Raw genomic sequence first — 18,295 nt, 5'->3', positions numbered from 1 at the left:
TGGTACCTCGTGGTACCTTGTCCGTACCCAGAGAGAGAATAAAAATTGCATATGAAGAGTATGAGAATATATGAGAGAATACAGTAATTGCCACAAACAAGGAGTTATGTCACTCTTACCTTATTTTTAAAAACAGATTTAAGCACATTAACAATCAAACAATGAATTTATTTGCAGGATACATTTATCATACATAGAAAACAATACTTATTGTTTGCTTGATTAAATAGAGAAAAAAAAGCAAAACAAAAACACAATACATTATTCAAAGTGTTCCATATATTTGTTAGCTGACATTTTCAAAATGAAGCTTTCTTGTTTTTCTTTTTTTTTTTTTTTTTTAAAAACATGATCATGAACAATGCATAGTGGGAACAAAGGGTCTAGAAATCTAACATTCCACAGCTGTGAGTCAGTGTGAAAAATAAGGCTATGTAGAGAAAAAAACCCCCACAGTGAATTTCAAAACAATACATATTCCATTGACAGGCTTCAGATAAGATCATCTGAGCATATGAAATCTAAAAGCAAAGTTACATAAGGAAAGGAGGAATTTAAAATATTAATAAACAACTTGGGAAGGAAGAAACTAGACTTCTCCAGTGATGGCTTGGAAATAGCCTCCAAACTTTCAAACTAGTGTCAAGTGAAGGTCAGTTACACTATGATGCTGCAAAAACCAACCCAAGATGAACACCTAGAGGTGAGAAATATCCAAGTCCATTTTACTAAATAAACTACAACTACCCATACCACTTACTCGGCATGTATTTATCAGCGGAACAACAAAGTAAGTGTTTAAAAAAAAAAAGTTTGGTCACCAGTCACTGAATGATTCAGTGAAGGGCTGGAAAAACATATCTGCGTGCTCTGAAATGTTAATTACAAGTTCTTGTCACGTGCCGTGCCAATGTAAATGGAATGAATGGAATTGCAGTGTCATATCCTGCTCTTTGTTCCCGGCCTTTCACACTGGGTCAGCAGTGTGAAGGTTTCATAAAGCTGCCAGAAACGGAGGTTCGTCACCGCCCTCAGTCGCTGCCATCTGCTCTTCACACGATCGTAGCGGATGAGTCCCAGGAACAGGAGTCACAGAGCTGCCGTTTTCCGGCAGTCCCTAGTACACTGCTTCCCAAATGCTGCGTTAATACAGAATATGTACCCCAGATAACTCAGCCACATTAAATAACTACTCTCTATATAGCGTTACATGAAATTCAGGATAAAGAGGGTATAAAATAACTGCTAATATTGGATCTTACCTGAGTTAGATTCAGCTTCCTTACTCACAAGGTCACAAGAACAAAGCTGAGGCAAGACTGGTTGTGGGAATTGGTCTGAATGCACGTGTATAAAATGCGTATTTTACAAATAACTATTTATTTCTAGAGTTTAACTCGCATCTTTTTAAAACAATTAAATACAGACTAGGCTACATAAAACTTTACAACCCTTCTTCATCTGTCATAAATGATATCCAGATACAAATTCAGACCTTTCAGATAGAAGACATACAGAATTTATTTAAAAAAATATTTGCTACAGGTCACCCTTTGCCATTGTTTAAAACGTATAGGAAACTATTGGAAAAACTTGGATTGTTGATGTTCTAAACTGAACAAAAATATATCCTTACTTCAAGAAAGCTGAAACACCCTGACTGCCATGGGGAGGTCTGTCCTGAAAACATTATTTCTTTAGTATACTCTACACAGTCTCACTCATCCCAGTTATCATTCGGAACAGCACAAATAGCAGCATTTAGAGAGCGATAGATTCTCAGGCTGACCTCTTTTAGCTGCCCTGAAAAATCTGTTTACCGTGCTTGTAGCTGAGGCGTCACAGAAAGCAAGAAACATGTTTTCAACATCAGCTGAACAAAACTCATGCAGCTGTGGCTGCACTACAGCCATCCCTTGTCTTCTGTTAATAAAGAAGTTAGATCAGTTACAGGAGAAAAACATAGTTGCAATTTTAAAATCCAGAGAAAGCCATGGAATTCATACAGGGAAGGAAAAAGAAAAAAAAAAAGCCTACATTGCAGAGTATGGAGGACTGCTGTAAATTATCCCTAAAAAAGCCGCAGTACCGACGGTGGCTGTGTATGTATCTATTACACATATGTATGCATGTATAGACACACATGTACACAAACACAGAATCATCACCACCGAAAAAAGTAACTGTCAATACAGTTGGTCGTTTCATTCTAAATAAAAAGGATGAGTTAACAGATTTTCCACTGTGGCTTATAAATTTGGGCTGACTAATCTGCAAGTTTGTCTATACTTTTTCTAGTGAAGTCTCTTTCATTTAACTTGTACGGAAGCAAGCTGGTTTTGATTTCCGAGGTTAGCAAAGAGTGTGTAACATCCCACTTGCTAAGAAGTTAGCCATTTTCATGTCACAGCATACATTATCAGGACATGCTATGGAAGTCTTTGCTGATATAAAAAAAATTCTCATAAAAAACCAAATCAGAACAATGATTATAATTACGGAATTCTTCTGGCAATTTTCAAGTAAAAGCTATGTATAACACATCCCAATGCTAGACATTATCTTTTCCATCTGATACAGATTTAAAATGCATAGTATGTACATAAATAGCAGTATTCATCCAATCTTTAGGAGTGTTCTGTTTTATACTCCAGTCAATATGCCCTATAATTATATTGATGGATTCCGCGTTAAAGAATACATTACATTCTGAGGGGCTAATTAGAATGAGAAGTGGAAAAATTTCATTTTAAGGAAAGGCTTCCTTTCAATTTTTACAAAAACAGAAATAGAAGAAACATCGCAAATACTCCAGAGTAAAAATCCGACACACAAAAACCATTCTGTGTCCTTCTGTGTTCTCTTACTAACCAAACAAAAACCCAGCAAAACCCCTCCCAGTAACTATATGCATTGCACTTGCTTATCGGAATGTAATCCGTATGTTAGGATTACAGGAGAACGAAATGGATCCACTGAACAACTTTTTCTTCAGAGAGTGGTCCAACTTAACTACTACCTTTGTCCACAGGTAATCTAAGATGTGCTGGGTCACCATTCATACCCGGTTTGCTTTAAGTCTTGATTCAAAGCACTTGTAACATACCTAAATCGACCCTTATTCAGTAGAATGCCAGCACACGGAGAAATGGACCCGTGAATTATTTTTAAACACTTCTGTCTCTCCCATATAAGAGAACCAGGGTCTTCACAGTGTACTAGTGTATCTGTTTTGCTAAAACCATAACCGGTCTTCTCCACCCTCTTTTTGATTATGAAGTCAAACACAGACTGAAGTTCTACTTAGTATAACTGTGGCTTTCAGTGATTGTGTAAAGCAAAATAAACTGGATTTACTTTCCTTTGATAAAACATGATGTTTTGGTAGCACATTAACTAACCAGGAACAACCTGCCAGCCTCATTACAGCAGATGTAATTATTGTATGTTAATTCAGAAACTTTGTTTTTTGGAATCTCTTGCCTACATCTCCAGGAGGGGTACGTACTATGCTGAAAGATTGTCCTAAGCAGTTGTAGTCAACATGAATATCTAAAGTCTCAAACTTTAAATGTTTTTCACAGAATATTTTTTAAATCACCATAGATTTGCGAATTGTTGTTGCTGTTGCTTTAGATAGTAAGACAGCACTGCAACTCTGATACGTAAATAGTAACCATTCTGAAAAGTAAATATCCTGTCTTACTAAATTGCATTAAAACTCCTAAGCGCAAATTAATTTTGTACACTGTAGGTTGGACAAGACACAAGTGGCACAGAGCCACGGAAAGGAAGAGCTCAGATTAGCAAGCAGCCACTTAGGCGAGCGCGCAGGCTTCTGGAGCACAGCCTCCGGGCCAGGCTTTGTGCAAGAACCCGGCTGCTCCCATCCCTCCTGCCCACGGAGGGACGGCAGCGGCCCATCCGCTACCCTTGAGCTTCTGTAGGCTTCCAGGAGTGATGAGGAGTTAGACTTTCAGGGCGTCTCCGGAAGAAAAAAGCAGCCCGCTGGCAGTTTCTGATAGTTTGTTTTTCTTTTCTTGCACTTTGTGTGATTTTTAACAGTCCCCAAAGGGACCGACTCAGGCTGGATTGACTGGAGGATTTACTCTCTCTTACCAGGATCTGTGCTGACATGCCTGGGTCGAAATGATGGAAAATGAGAGGCACGGGCCTGCCACTCCACAGAGGTGAGCTTCAAGAGACCCAGCCAGCCCGTGACAGCACCGGAGAGGTAAGTAAACTAACACAACAACAAATAAACAGACGTGCTTTCTCATTACTGCTTGCATCACCTTAAGAAAAGAATACATCGTCAGTAAGCGTGAAGGCTACTGTGCAAAAATACAGTAACACATCAGTGGGCAAATGCAAACACCATCGCTACGAATCCATGCAGTAGCACCAGGAGTTGGGCTCAACCCCACTTTTAAAATTACCCAGGCTTTTACCGCTAGAGCCAAGAGAATCTCTGTTGGCTGGTCACGAATGCTTCAGTACTCCCTGCAGGCCAGCATCCGTGAGCTCAGCTTCCACTTCAGTTCTGGGTGGAAAGGCCATTTCTGTAAAGGAACTCGGAGCTGCAGCAGCTCTGTACGAGCACCGTACCAGCCAGAAGTTGCAGGGTGTTTTTCAAAATTTTCCTATATCAAATATTTAGGCTCCCAAACTGGAGCGCTTTTTTTTTTTTTTTTTTAAATATCAGCCTGTATTGAGGCAAGGCTCTGACTGAACCCCATTTATATAAACGCAGCAATATATCACAGGAGGACATGACAGTCCATATATAATCCTACTAGGTACAAAATATTACAGACTTAAAGAGCTTCAAAGTGTGTCAGACACTTCAGTCAGCAAAACACTGACTGTTCTTCCACTGTTCATTTAAGAACAAGGATATGGTCTGTATTCCTCTCAGAAAACAAAGCCAAACATTTAAATAGTTCAATTCACAACCACGTTCTTCCTCTAAACAATTCTGATCCAAGACCAGCTTCAGCTAAACATCTTCCTTAGCTGTCTTTGAGCACAATGAATCCTAGCAAAGGAAAACAACCCTTTGAAAGACAGAAAACCATCAGTGAGTTACTGTACATATTAATGCGTAGCATCGGATGATAGACACCATAAAAACAACAGGTTTCACTTTTAACTGTAAACAGGTATAATACAGTATTCTTTTCTGAGTAAAACAACACAAACATTACTTATCACTTAGGAATAATTGGGCACAGCATACTTCAGCACTCAGAAACTAAATTTCAGTTATCTTGTAGCTATTGCTGACAAATATTGCCTTTAAAAAAATCTTCAGCTGCGTATGGTAACATACAACTGAATGTGTAAGAAACACAGACATGTGGGCTTTGTTATCCTCCCACACGCCTCATCTCACCAGACATTGGCACTTCTCATCTACGTCCTGAGGACAACATGCTTTCAGTCATTTTGGCCAGCTGAAAAGGAAGGATACTAACCCATATGGCCTCTCTCTGCTCATTAACACATGGTAAGCATTTACTTAGCTTTTCACCATTTTGAGATCAGACGTTAGGGCTTCTTAAGAGTCCAGTTTGGTAGAATACCAGATTAAAAAAGCAAAACGAGACGCTCAAGACTATGCTGACTGAGAAACGGTCAGAACCCACACATATTTTCTGACAATTATTCAAATTATAAAATAAAACCTAAGTGTTATTTTCTCCCCCTTTACAACTGTTTGAGGCCAAATAATTCCCTTATGTTGAGAGCCAAATTAATGAAGTCTTAGGCTTTTTACTGTGAAACTTTACAATGCAGTTTCTCCAAAATTAGTACAGTGCTTAAAGAGTATATAAAAAGGTCCCTACTTCAATTAGATTTCCCATGACCACAGGCACAATGTTGTACAGTTTTAAATTAAAACAGCAGCCACCAGTGATTGTTCTTTCAGTGTCATTTTAAGGGAATTATTTCAATCTCAGGACTGGACAAGTTTTAAAAGGCAATGGATTCGTTCTTTCTGTGTACTCTGAGAACTGATGGAAGTGTATCCAATGTTCTATCGTGCTGTCACCATCCAAAGTCCCAGTGCAACATTGGCAGCCAAAAGTGCACTACCAGCAAGCAAAATTAAAAAGCCAACAAGCTCTCTGTTTTGTTTTTCTACAATCAGGGAGCTCAGAGTGGCTTCCAGGAATGAATTTAATATCCACTGACCATCCAAAGCGAAGCAGGGTACAGCATTGATAACTGCCAGTGCTCCTGACAGTGAAATCAGGTACCTGGTTGACATTAGTTAAGGTTCATGAATAATATCCAAGAAAATGTAAAAAAAAAAAAAAACAACTATTTAAAACAAAACATATTTTTTATTTCTAGTATGCAGAGACAAACATATGAGGGTTATTTTTTTTAGCTGCCATTCTGTTTCACAGAAATTATAGGAGTACAATGAGTTTTACACCATAATACACCAGCTCAAGAGAACTGCCTGTACAGATTCATTTGCTTTTAAGCACTAGGTTTGGATCCTTAAACAACCTGCACTCTTCACAACTCAGATGAAAGAAGGAGACAGCAAAATCGTCCTTAAATCTGCCCATCTTCCTCCCTTGCTTTGTGTGGTTTTGGAGTAAGATTATAGCTCTGACACCATGCCTGAAGTAAGAAGGTATTCTAGACCTATGACCTAAGTATGAAATAACGATTAGGAATATTTTCCAAAACACTCCCTTGCTGGAGTAAGTAAATGGCTAGAATATAATTGGAAATCTGGCTTCTCTCTCCTACGTACCTGTTAGCCAGAAAAGTTGAGTGGATTTCTGTACGTGCATGTGCATGTGAGAATGAGGCAAGGGTAGATCATTTTTATTGTTGGTAAAGGCTTGCTAACTGTAATGCCTACCTCCATCCTATAATGGCCGGACAAGAAGACATATGACTCAGAAAGCAGCTGGGTCAGTGCGAACCTTGGTGTGTTCCCAGAAACGGGGAGCTTATGTAGCATCTTTACTCTAGTTTTATGGGCTACACTGAACTACACTGTTTGTTCTATAGCCATGCATAAACATTTCAGTTTCTAAGGCTAAGGGTTCTTAGATTAGCCATATTCAACTCTACTAACCTTTATGTATATGTATATGTATCACCTCATTCATTAATAAGCATGTTTTAACTGAATTAACATCCTGCTTTTTGAATAGGCTGTTTTCTGTTGAAGGAAGAAAAAAAAAAAAAAAAAAAAAAGAAGCATACCCTGTTATTTAGTTCAGTATAATGACTCAAAAATGATAAAACTCTGACATACCAAAGCTAGCAATAACATCTCATTTGTCCTGCTGTAAATTCAGGATTACTTTGACTTTCTCATTGGAGCTGTTGAGACTCACCCTCAAGAAAGAGTTAAAAAAAGCACTGGCCAAAACCATCCTGCTAAGCACAAGAGACTGCACTTCGAGCTTGGCACATGGACAATAATCAATGCAGAGATGGGATAAAGATGTCAAAACTCTACAGAAATGTTTCAGAGCATCCTGTCTAAAATGATATCCAACTGAAATTTTGCTGGGTCACCAAATTCTAAAGAGTTCCCTTCTTGCCTTAAAAACAACAAAAAAAAAAAACCCCAAACATACTTCAAAGGATACTTGCAAAATGTCTCTATCACCACAGGCAGATCGATGCTTAGAAAGTTCTGTCGTGGTACAAAACTGCTGAGACTTACTGAAATGAAAATATAAAGACACACAAAACATGAACACTCATTCCAGGATTATAACATTATGAATTTTAGATTGTAATTTTGCAGAAAAATCAGATCTGAAATGACATTTCTTCAAGGATGAATAACCAATCTAAATACAGTTTTGCTTGGTTTTTGTTTTTAAAAGAGTGCAGCTGTTAAATCTTTCTTAAACACGATCACTATCATAGTAAAGTCACTCCACAAAATACAATTAGCATGACTTCAGCAAAACTAGATCTAAGATACGTATTTTCAGAGGCAACTGGACATCTGTAGTCATAAAGACCACATTGTGTAATTTAAGTCCTTTTCAAAGCAAAACATATAAAAAGAGATTATAGTTACCAGACTTCTTCAACATATGCAGTCCACATGTATACATTCATACTGTGGGTGCACACGTGCACTTTCTCTGAAGGCCAGAAAACTCTTCTCTTGCAGTAACTGCAGAAGATCCCCCCGACCTGAGGCTGAGCTCCTGGTGTATAGGAGCGGGGCAGATAGGGACCAGAGTTCTGGAGTCACTCTGAGAAAGCAGAGGCTAGGAGATGATGCACAGCTGCATTACACATCTCAACGCCAGTTAGCCAGTACTTAAGTAGCTTCTTTTTCTGTCTTCAGATGACACCGCAAGTGACTCCAAGATGCAACCTAGTGCAGCTTAAAAACCTGGGAGGTGGGACTCTGCATCCTTCCTATAAATAGTGACTGGAAAATTGCAGCGTCAAGCACCACACGACCTTGAAACACTTCTTTAGTACTGTAACTTCTTTGAAGGTGCACGCGAAGCTGCAGCTGACTGCATGTCAAATGTTTATGCGAGACTCCTCAAGGAAAACTGAGGTAGCTTGAGACCTCCCAGAGTGCACCCTGTTAGCGCAGGGATGTTCCGCCTGGGTTGTCTTACCAAAAGTCAGTAACCAGCAGTCTCCGTCTGCCAGCCTCGGGGACCGTTTGAAAGCCTTAGCTCTGTGACAGCTGGAAGAAAGTCACCTTTCCTACTAGAAGGCTCCACTCATAGCATAGCAGAGTCTTAACCCCAGAAGGAAGAGGTTTAGGTAAATTAAGGCAGAATTAGAAAATCACCTTAAGAATGAGCTTGCAGAGTACCAACAACAGTCACTCTGTCCCTAAAGAACAACTTTGGACGCGAGTTGAGGTCAGCCACGATGGCCCGAGTTTTCCCTACCACCATGGGAAAAAGTCATAGCCATAAGAAATGCCATCTCCACAGAGGTATGTGAAAGCAAGAATTCAAATCCCACTCAATACAAACATCCCTTGGGGAAGGAACAATTTAACCCACCCTTTGAGAAATTTTAAAACCATAGGCCAAGAGAACGCTGGGAGCCTCACAGCACTAGTACGTAACATAGCAAAAGCGCTGCTAAGTATATCTTAGTTAAGAGCAAGATCAGATTTCTTCAGGTTCAATAAACAATTCAAGGACACTGGAACAAAGGTGAGGGGAAAGTAGTTCTAGAGGCACATGAGGCAGAGAACTGGTCCACTCAGTCACATAAATACATTTTCTCCTGTTAATAGAGGCCCTTCTGATGAGTCAGAAGCGCAAATTAGTCCAACCAGCAAGCATACCACGGGATGGAGAGATTTGGATAGCAAGGAGTCCCCAAAAAAGAACGGGTTTGGTGTGGCAACAAGCACAGAACTTTCCAATACCAAAGCTGCCGCAGCTGTGCCAAGACAGCTTGAAAATCACGTTCTCTTTTACCTTAGCTTAAGAAAGACCTTTGATTTAGGAGAACTGAAAGAAAATAAGTAAGTCTGTTGGACTACAGAGTGAAGAACAAAACAGATGGAAATCCTGGACACCACCCAGCTCAGAAAGTCAGAAACATCCAAGTCAAGTGATATCCAAAGCAAACAACTCGTCAAGCTGAAGGCTGGTATCAGAACATCTGATCAGACCTCTTGTTCATGAGCCAAAATAGCAAAATGGCTGAGGCAGACAGTGTATTCAAAAAGGTTTCAACAGACACACACTGCAATGTACTGTAATTTCAAAGCTTGACTGCCTCTTGACAAACACCTAATGGCCACTAACAAGTCACCATCCTGAACCTGAAGTTGTGCCTACATTGAGAATGGATCACTAATCTCCCTCCCTCTTTGTTACAACAAACTGTCATCCCTGACAGCCACTAGACATGGATTTAAACTCCAAACCTTGCGGCTGAAGCAATCTCCAAAACACATAGAAACTCCTCAAGAAGTCGCTGGACTGAGCTCTAGACGCTGTAATATGAGGCAGTGAATTTAGTGGCTGTAATGGATCAAACCTAATGGCAGCAGGGAAATCTGTCCTTCAAGGAATAACAAAAGAATTACAGAAATTATGTTCTCCAGGCTTGTCTTCAAAAGACACTGCTGGGAAGAGGTGAACAGCAATGAGGCTGGGTGAGAGAAAACAGTCATTGTTTTCCCACTCTAATTAAACAATTCTTTGACCTGGAATTAACATTTCTTTTGTTGGCTAATGCTAGATGGTGTTGGCAAATATTGAGAAGAATGCACAACGGACACAATTTTAATTAGAAGTGATTTGGAGACTAGGTTGACCAAAGAGCTTTTCAAAACCTCTTCATGGGGGAAAGGGCATGTATGCTATGGAGGAGAGGGACAGTACGGCATGAGATATTTCTATGTGGTCTCCAGAAGAACTATACATGTAACCCTTTCAATACGGGTTGAAAGCAAACAAGGATCATCCTCAGCAGTAAGGGGAAATAAGCATGGAAATACTGAGAAACCAGACTGTACTAGATAGACCTTCATCAGGGATTATGGCTGTTGTTGCCCAAAAAACTGCCACAAAGCTAGGTAGTGGCTTTTTTTTAGAAAACGTGGATACAGCAGAAGTATAAGACTGGTCCAGTTGGGGGAAATTATCTTCTAGGTAAGTGTTGTGGAAGGTGGCAAAGCTGAGCTACATGAGCGTGCAGACCATACCTGAATGAGACGTGGACAGCACGTGGCGATAATGGGACAAGACTGTGAGGCTACAATAGCATGGTAATGTATATAAATTATAGAGGCCATTATTATGTCTTGGAGAGCTTTAAGTAATTTGTTTAGCTGCTTAAAAGTAGTTGTTCATGATAAAGCACAACTCTGTAGCTTGCTTAATGCTTTTGCTTAATGTTGACCTATCCTCTGACTGGAGGAATAAGATCTGGAGCCAGTTTGAGCCAGGAAAAGGAGATGTAGTAACCACTAGCCTAAAAACAGGAAAGAGAAAAAGCCCGCCTAGGGACGGGAAAAAGGACCCGATGAGAGAGAAGACGACCCCAGACCCAAATATTACTGTTGGACCAGACTATGGTGTGAGGGGCAGGAACTTAGACTGCAAGGGTATAATTGCCCAGGGAGTTTAGTGTTTGGGGTCCCTCTCCGGAGGCACCCAGCTCGAGCTGTCTGAATCTGTGCACCAGAGGTAGGGCAAGTTGTGTGTGTGTGTGTGTCTGTGTGTGTGTGTGTGTGAGAGGAGTGGGAAGGGGCACCCGTGGGCTCGCTGGAGTCGCCCGCTGTGAAGGGACTCTGCTCCGGGCAGTCTGTGTGCGTGACTCCTCCATCGGTGTGTAAATGCTCGGGCAGCAGCTTCTACCTTAACAGTAAGTCTCCATCTTCTTTTCGTGAAGGAAATCTTGCAGTTTTTGATCCCTGATGGGCGATGCAGATACAGTAACATTCAGGGCTACGATCTTCCCTCAAGCCGTGTGAATTCCAAATGAGAACGTTAGTCACCAGATTCTTCCCAACCAACGAGGGCCAGAGAAGGAAGCCAAGATTTTGCAATACCAGAAATGCCATGAAGGAATAAAAAGAAACACTGCAAAGTTGCATGGCAATAATGACAGGGCCCTCCCTTTCAACCTTACATATCATCTGTCCAACATAGGGAGAGCCTCTAGAGAATAACTGGCCTGTAATAAGAAAAGTCTAAAAGTCTTGAGTAATACCATATGAATTAAACCCACAGTATGAATTTACATTGGATTACATTAGATACTTTTTACAGAGAGAATGCTAATTAAAAGGATTAATCAATGTGTCCGTCCTAAACAACATGCATTCCTAATAATTCCTTCTGGTTTAGTTTTGGCCAAATCTCCAGCACTGTAAGTTCATTTAGGATTATGATTCTTTACATTTTCATTTTTTTTATACTGAAAACAAGAACTATATATAGCATCCATATCAGCAAAAAATATTTTTGCTAGGATATTTTACTTTAAGGAAACAGAAACATTTTACAGAAGTAAGCTGTATAGCCTATTTCTTGTAAGTAGCTAATATGGTAATAAATTTTTAAAAGTATTGTATCTGGAAGTTAGCTTCAAATAAAACTATGAAATAATTACTGCTTCTCCATAAATCAGGACTATCACGACAACAATATAAGCCTAAGTAGAAAATAATACATGCATAATTTTAGAATGTTTTTCAAACATTACTTTAGTGACATTTCTAGAGAAAGTAAAGTCATAGTACACACTAGCGCAACTAGTGCAATTAACTGTGTGTTAAATGTAGCACCACTCTAAAAAGTAATGTTTCCTGCAGGCAGAAAGATCACACTAAAGAATAAGACATTTCACTAAAACATATTCCTATTTCAAAATTCACACAGTAGAGGAAGAAATTATTTTCCTTTCTTAACTGTAAAAAAAATGGTTACCACACTTGGAAAAAAAAAAAAATCAAACCTGTTGGCCCCAAGCCAGTATTGAACAGTGCAAAGTTAAGTCTGAAATATTTAGAAGTTGTTTCACAGGAATGCATGGAACTCTACGATAGTACAGTAGACTACCTGCTGCCCAAGCCAGGATCCTGTAATTTTAGCTCCGGTGTTTTTCCAAGGGGAACATAGAGCATAGATTGCATTTGCAGCAAAGTTTGTAATAAAGTCAAGCTTTTAGCTTTGAAATTAACACATTCAATGTGCAATTCCCAGGGTACAGTAAATCACTTTAGAATTATATTCCTGTAAATACACTGTAAATTGTATTTTCACACAGGAACTTCTTAAAGTAGAACTACCTCTTTAGATGCAGTAACATTCTTTTCTGACTTCTGAAAGGCTGACAGGTTCAATTATTTTGCAGAATTACTGTTCAATAGGAAACACTGACTGAAACTCCATTGCTCCAACATATTGGAAAAGAAAACAGTATCAATTGTTCTAGAGTACCTACAGTTTGTATTGTTAGTGACCAAGAAAGGAACTTAAAATAATTATCAAACTCTAGTCTTAAAATTTGTTGCTGCATTTGGAATAGATGTCATCAAATATAGAACTGTGTGTTGCTATCACATAGGTAAACAATGTTTTCCTCCTAAATGGCCAGAGGGCAGAAATAACAAGTGAAGACATCATATTTTGGGCTTAAATGAGGGCATAGTGTAAACAAGTAGAAATAAATAATTTGTCACAGAGTATCAAAATATGAGCAGCACAGAAAGATAAAGACTGACAGATTAACTAAAAATATGTTTATGCAGGAATGCTAATCTATTTACACTACCAGATTTCATCACTGTTTCTAAAACTCTTTTGTACCTAATTTCTGTGCTTATTCAGAAAAGTACAACGCCTTGCTAAGGAGGCACTTCAAGATGTCTGAAGTAAAATCTCCCCCTACAAAGTACAGCTGTCTGTGAGGAACAGGCAGGTTCCTCACAGGAAGGGACAGTAGTTTAACACTTCATCCTTTTTTAAGCCCATCTGAAGCTAATTTTCACCATGCTGCTCAAGCTACTAAGTAGGGATGTTGGTGAGTTTGTTCATTCTTTCCAGACTTGCTCCAAAAGCAGAATTACTTTTTACTTGCATACCTGGCTCAAGGATCTAAGCTTGCCTAAAGAAAAGCCATAACACATTTCAAAGTAAGGAACTAAACTGTTATATGTTATTTAATTTAGGACATTCAAATAAATAAAAAAATAATCAGGAAAAAACTATGTTGTGATTGTACTTGTGGCTCAGTAGTCATGGGAATCTGTCACAGATACTTGGATATTAGGTGTGATTCAGTCATGCTAATATTCCAGGCAAGGTGTTAGAGCAAGATGCCCTAGAAATTTTACACTAGCATTTTGAGAAGTTCATGTGTTAGGAAAATGCAGGCGCCTGGTTCCCATGACTAACCTGAGCGAGATCTATTATAGAAATAGCCCTTTCATACTTTTCTGAAAAAACAACCATCTCGTATCACATATGGTTTCTATTACCTTCGTAACTCATTGCACTGTGCACATTTCATTTTAGGCCTGAGTAGTCCATGTCTCTCCACTGGCTGTAACAAGAAATGGATTCTGCATTAAACAAGTTAACTGACAAGCGCTCCAAGACCTTGTTCAAGCAGCCAGGCAAAGTAAACCATATTAGAAATCTTTTTTGTTAAACTGTTTTAATAAATAATACCAACCTGTGTACTGAAGATGCATGGGGTGTCCTACATACAGCATGTCAATATGGGGTGGGTGTTTTACCCTGATTAGCCTTGTTTGGTTCTCTAAAGAAGGAGTCACGCAAAAGCTTGGAACAAAGTCTTTCTGGCAGTCCATGTTGGTTCGACAGACTTTGCTGGCCTCAATAACTTTTCGTGCTGGCAGACAGGCATACTGCAAAGGGCATTTAAAATTATTATCAAATTTAAAGGTATTTTCCAACAGATCAGAATAAAAGGTACTACATATTCCTTTTTAAAGCAAAGGAAGTGCCTCACTGATATACTACCAGCCCAAGAAGAGCTGAAATCTGATTTTTTTGGGTTGTTTCATCAAATCCTGCAGAACCTCTACCTGATACATATTCAGCCTGTCATTCCATTTTTGGTGGAATGTGGAAGAGAGGGTGTGCACGTGTACCGAAATAAAAACTAACTATTTTTAAAAAGGTACACACATGCACAACAAAAAAATCAAGACATCTAAACATGAGTCAGCAGTTTCTAATGAAAAGAGCCTGCATCAACATACTAGTGACTTACCTGTGTAAGGAGTTTTAGTCTTCATTCATCTAAAACCTCATTTGGCTGAACAAAACCTTATGCTCAGCAAACAAACCAACAAACCTACCAGCTAGGTAGGTTTGGTAGCTAAAGAAACCATTCTCAACTAAGACAAACACAGGACTTAATGCAGTGCTGTGTCCCAAGTCCTACTTATAACACTCTTTCACTCTGCAGTCTGAAAGACCAGATCTTTCTTGCTCCCCACACGCCAAAGAGTACAGCAGAAAGGAACAGGAAATTGTTTTTCACCCTCATGTCTCTCGCAAAAGCTCAGTGATAATTTTCCTTTTGTTCTTAAACACAAGTAAGGAAAGTTCTTCATCTACTGTTTGCCTTAAGCAAAAAAAAAAAAAAAAGGTTTTCTTGCTTCTTACCCTGATAGTTACACTCCCCACAGACGCATGAATGTCAGACACTCTCCACTAACCTCAATACAAGCTCTTTCTATTCTAATGAAGGGGAGAGGGCACACTTTCAAATACTGCTGCAGAGCACTGCAAAGACTATTTAAAATAATTGTTCAAATCTCACAGTCAGTCTAAGGACACTTGAAGGTCACAGGCTTCTGGATGCTTTTATTTCTCCTGTGTTCCTAAGTAGCAGCTATGAGCTTAAGAATGTCAAAGCTCAGTGGGATAGTGATTTATCAAATCTTGCTGAACTCCAAGATGTTACCAGCCACTGTCACATTTCAAGCGAACTGCTGGTCTGTGCTCAATTCTCAATGGTTAAATATCACAAAAACACCCTGGAGTGGGAAGTTTACCATCATAGAAACTATAAACATAGCAGATGTAGGAACAGACTTATTTCCATTTCTTTGGGTATTTATCACTAGACATCAAAACAATAACAAACTGGTATGGGTAGAAAAGTTTACAGAGTCCCTACTTGTGCTCTTTTTCTTGTAAAGAGAACTGTCAGAAATATACATCATTGTAAATGTGGATCAGGTACTTTAACAAACATTGCTGTACTTTGAAGAGAGTAAGTCAAAATCCTACTGAGAAACATTATATGTTTCCATGTTACAAGAAAATCAACATGGTGAAAAAGAATCAAATGGAGGCCCTGATTTTAAGAAACTGGGCAATCTCTAGGACCTTCTCTTGAGTGTTTTTAGTTTAACTTACCAAGCAGCACTGCTGGCTTCAGACAAAATAACTGAACAGATAGTCCAGGGCTTGGCTTTGCCTGTAGTGCTCAGTACCTTTAAAGGCTGAAGCACCAAAATAAGGAATTTCACCTTGTTCTCAAAAGTTGTTTCTTCTCACCAATATTCTCATCCACTGGTGAAAATGGGGGAGGTGTGCTTCTGCCTAAAGGAACGAGGGGTATAAGATCTTTTCTGGTTCTTCCAGAGACTGATTGATCATGGGAAAAATCATGGCTAATGCTTTGGGGTTTTAAGCTGTAAATGGGGAGAATAACATACACATCTACCTTTATTACAAACTGTAGGTATTCTTAAGCACTTGAGTCCGCTGCATAAATGTTGGTAAATATTACTAATTTAATTTAAATAATTTCAGATTTACCAAACAGAATTAGCAGTTTAAGTAACTTACCAGGTGGCTGTCCAAGTTATTGCTATATGAAAAGCAAATGTCTGTGAGGCTGTTGTTACTACAACATTCAACTGTGCCATCGAGTCTCCTATAGACTAAAGAACATAGGCATAGAGCAAATGATCAATATTATAGTAACTTCCTGAAAAGAAATCAGTCTCTGAATAAAGACAATCATTCTGTAGCCTTCAAGAATTATAGTAATTCACAGAGCCTAGCTGTGCTTCAGTCACAACTAAAAATAAGCTTCACCACTTTAACAGTGTCACCTGATTTCAATCATGTCACACACTGATTTTTTCATCTCAGTAAATCTCCTTGAGATACTGGGGATCTACCACTGCCGTGTTCTGAGCATTATGAGTTACAAAATACTTTTATCTGTTGCCCCCGATTTGCATTAAGGTTTGGCATAGAAATTTGTTACCTGCTACTGTACTGATTTCACTGGCTGGCTCTGGAAATGACGAAGACTCAAAAAGTCCTCTTTAAAATGTGAAAGCCTTTACAAGATTCAAGTTTTGAAAGCTTTCCAAGCCTTGAAGGCCACAGCAGTGAATAAATTATGTTTTAAACCGTGATTTAAGTAGTCTGGTACAGAATCTTTGTATGAGTGTTCTTTAAATGAATTCAATCTAACTTACTCTACAACAACAGCTTTTAAAGAAAACCCACAAAAGAATAGTAACTGTAAGAATCTGTGTCACAGTAACACAGCAGTACCTTCCTTAGGTAGATCAAGCCTGCCATACTGGTTGCTGATTTATCACTGCATAACCTGCAGTCCACTAACATGGAGCTTTATGCCTGGGGCTTACAGGTGCAAGCACTGTACCGTACAATCCTTTTTTCAAGTACCCTGAGGCTAACCAACCACATATATTTTTGAATAGTGAATGACCATGAAATTAGTTTCCTTATAAACTACACTGAAAACACTTTTTTTTTTTTTTATAATTTCAAGAAGATCCTTGGGGCACTGTTTTCTGTCTAGCTTCATACTCAGATAGTTTACTCTCCATTCATTTTATGGTCAAGTAGATAGGGTCTATTTGCTTGATACATTTTTATTGATATCTGTATTTATGTCAAGTTGTGAACTGTCAAAATTTTGATAAATAACAGCTGCTAGTGACCGAACAGAGTTCATTTAATTTCAGCAGAATATTTCTCACTGCTGGAGGCTTATGGCTCCGAAAATGCAGACAGACTGGTCTGATTAGAATGCAGCAGTGGGACAATGGGCTGCTAACACAATACAGCAACCAAGCTTGGAAGCAATATTGAGTCTCTAGTATTAAGTCTCTAGTATTTCAATCTAAATAGGACTGGTTCAGTTGCAGAATATGCAGTTTTATTATCCATGACTCTGAAACTGCATTTCAGAAATCAGCAGAAGCTGAGCATATATACCTAGAGCATCTAAGAATTGGTTCTTACTTGCCATCCCTGCCCAGCTGAAAGCATGTGCCAAAGTTGCCCTCCTCTTCAGAGGGATAATCCAAACTGTTAGGTCTCTAAAAGCAGGATCTTACCCATACTCCGCTAGTTTCCAGTTTAAATATTTATCTTAGTTCCAGCTGTAAGATTACTTTCCTTACATAGTAAAAAAAAAAAAAAAAAAAAAAATTACCTTTTCAGTCTCACAAGAGAACTATAATGCATCAAAAAACATGGGTAGTCGAGCTGGCTGACCTCCTGTTTACTTCCAGTATGATGGAAAAATGCAGCGACAATTTTAAAGCTCTGAATAGCATCATACAGGTTTTGCTCAGTGGCAGTCCCTTACCTTTGGAATTCAGTCTCCATGGATGCTTGCATGAAACAAACTCGAGAGAGCTTTAGGGCATGTCACAAGACATTCATCCAATTTAACTTGACTGTTCTTTTTTGTTCTACTTAATTTTTGTTTATTGTTCTAGTTTAGTTCAGTTGACTTTTTTTTTCCCCTCCCCTCTTTCTCA

The 18,295-nt window shown here is 38.9% G+C and overlaps 1 protein-coding gene across 2 annotated transcripts in view; it reads right to left on the bottom strand.

Moving 5' to 3' along the window:
* Positions 1 to 311: 311 nt before the first annotated feature.
* MBTPS2 (membrane bound transcription factor peptidase, site 2) overlaps positions 312 to 18,295 on the bottom strand; it is a 37,603-nt gene continuing 19,619 nt past the window's right edge. Inside the window, exons 8-12 of one of the 2 annotated variants that reach the window (XR_008236260.1) lie at positions 16,332 to 16,426; positions 14,176 to 14,371; positions 13,979 to 14,043; positions 7,629 to 7,704; positions 6,226 to 6,263 (exon numbers count right to left, since the gene is read on the bottom strand). Coding sequence is in view for 1 of the 2 variants with exons in the window: in XM_052794331.1 (XP_052650291.1) it covers positions 6,041 to 6,263; positions 7,629 to 7,704; positions 14,176 to 14,371; positions 16,332 to 16,426 (590 nt within the window). In the remaining variant the exon portion in view is untranslated. Of the gene's footprint in view, positions 6,264 to 7,628; positions 7,705 to 13,978; positions 14,044 to 14,175; positions 14,372 to 16,331; positions 16,427 to 18,295 lie in introns of both variants that reach the window. The other variant, XM_052794331.1, reaches the window with a different exon arrangement.

The sequence above is a fragment of the Harpia harpyja genome, chromosome 8 (genome assembly GCF_026419915.1).
Source record: "Harpia harpyja isolate bHarHar1 chromosome 8, bHarHar1 primary haplotype, whole genome shotgun sequence".
Classification (NCBI taxonomy): Eukaryota; Metazoa; Chordata; class Aves; order Accipitriformes; family Accipitridae; genus Harpia; species Harpia harpyja.
The sequence above is the reverse complement of the archived record's forward strand: the minus strand, read 5'-3'. Positions and strand labels throughout refer to the sequence as shown.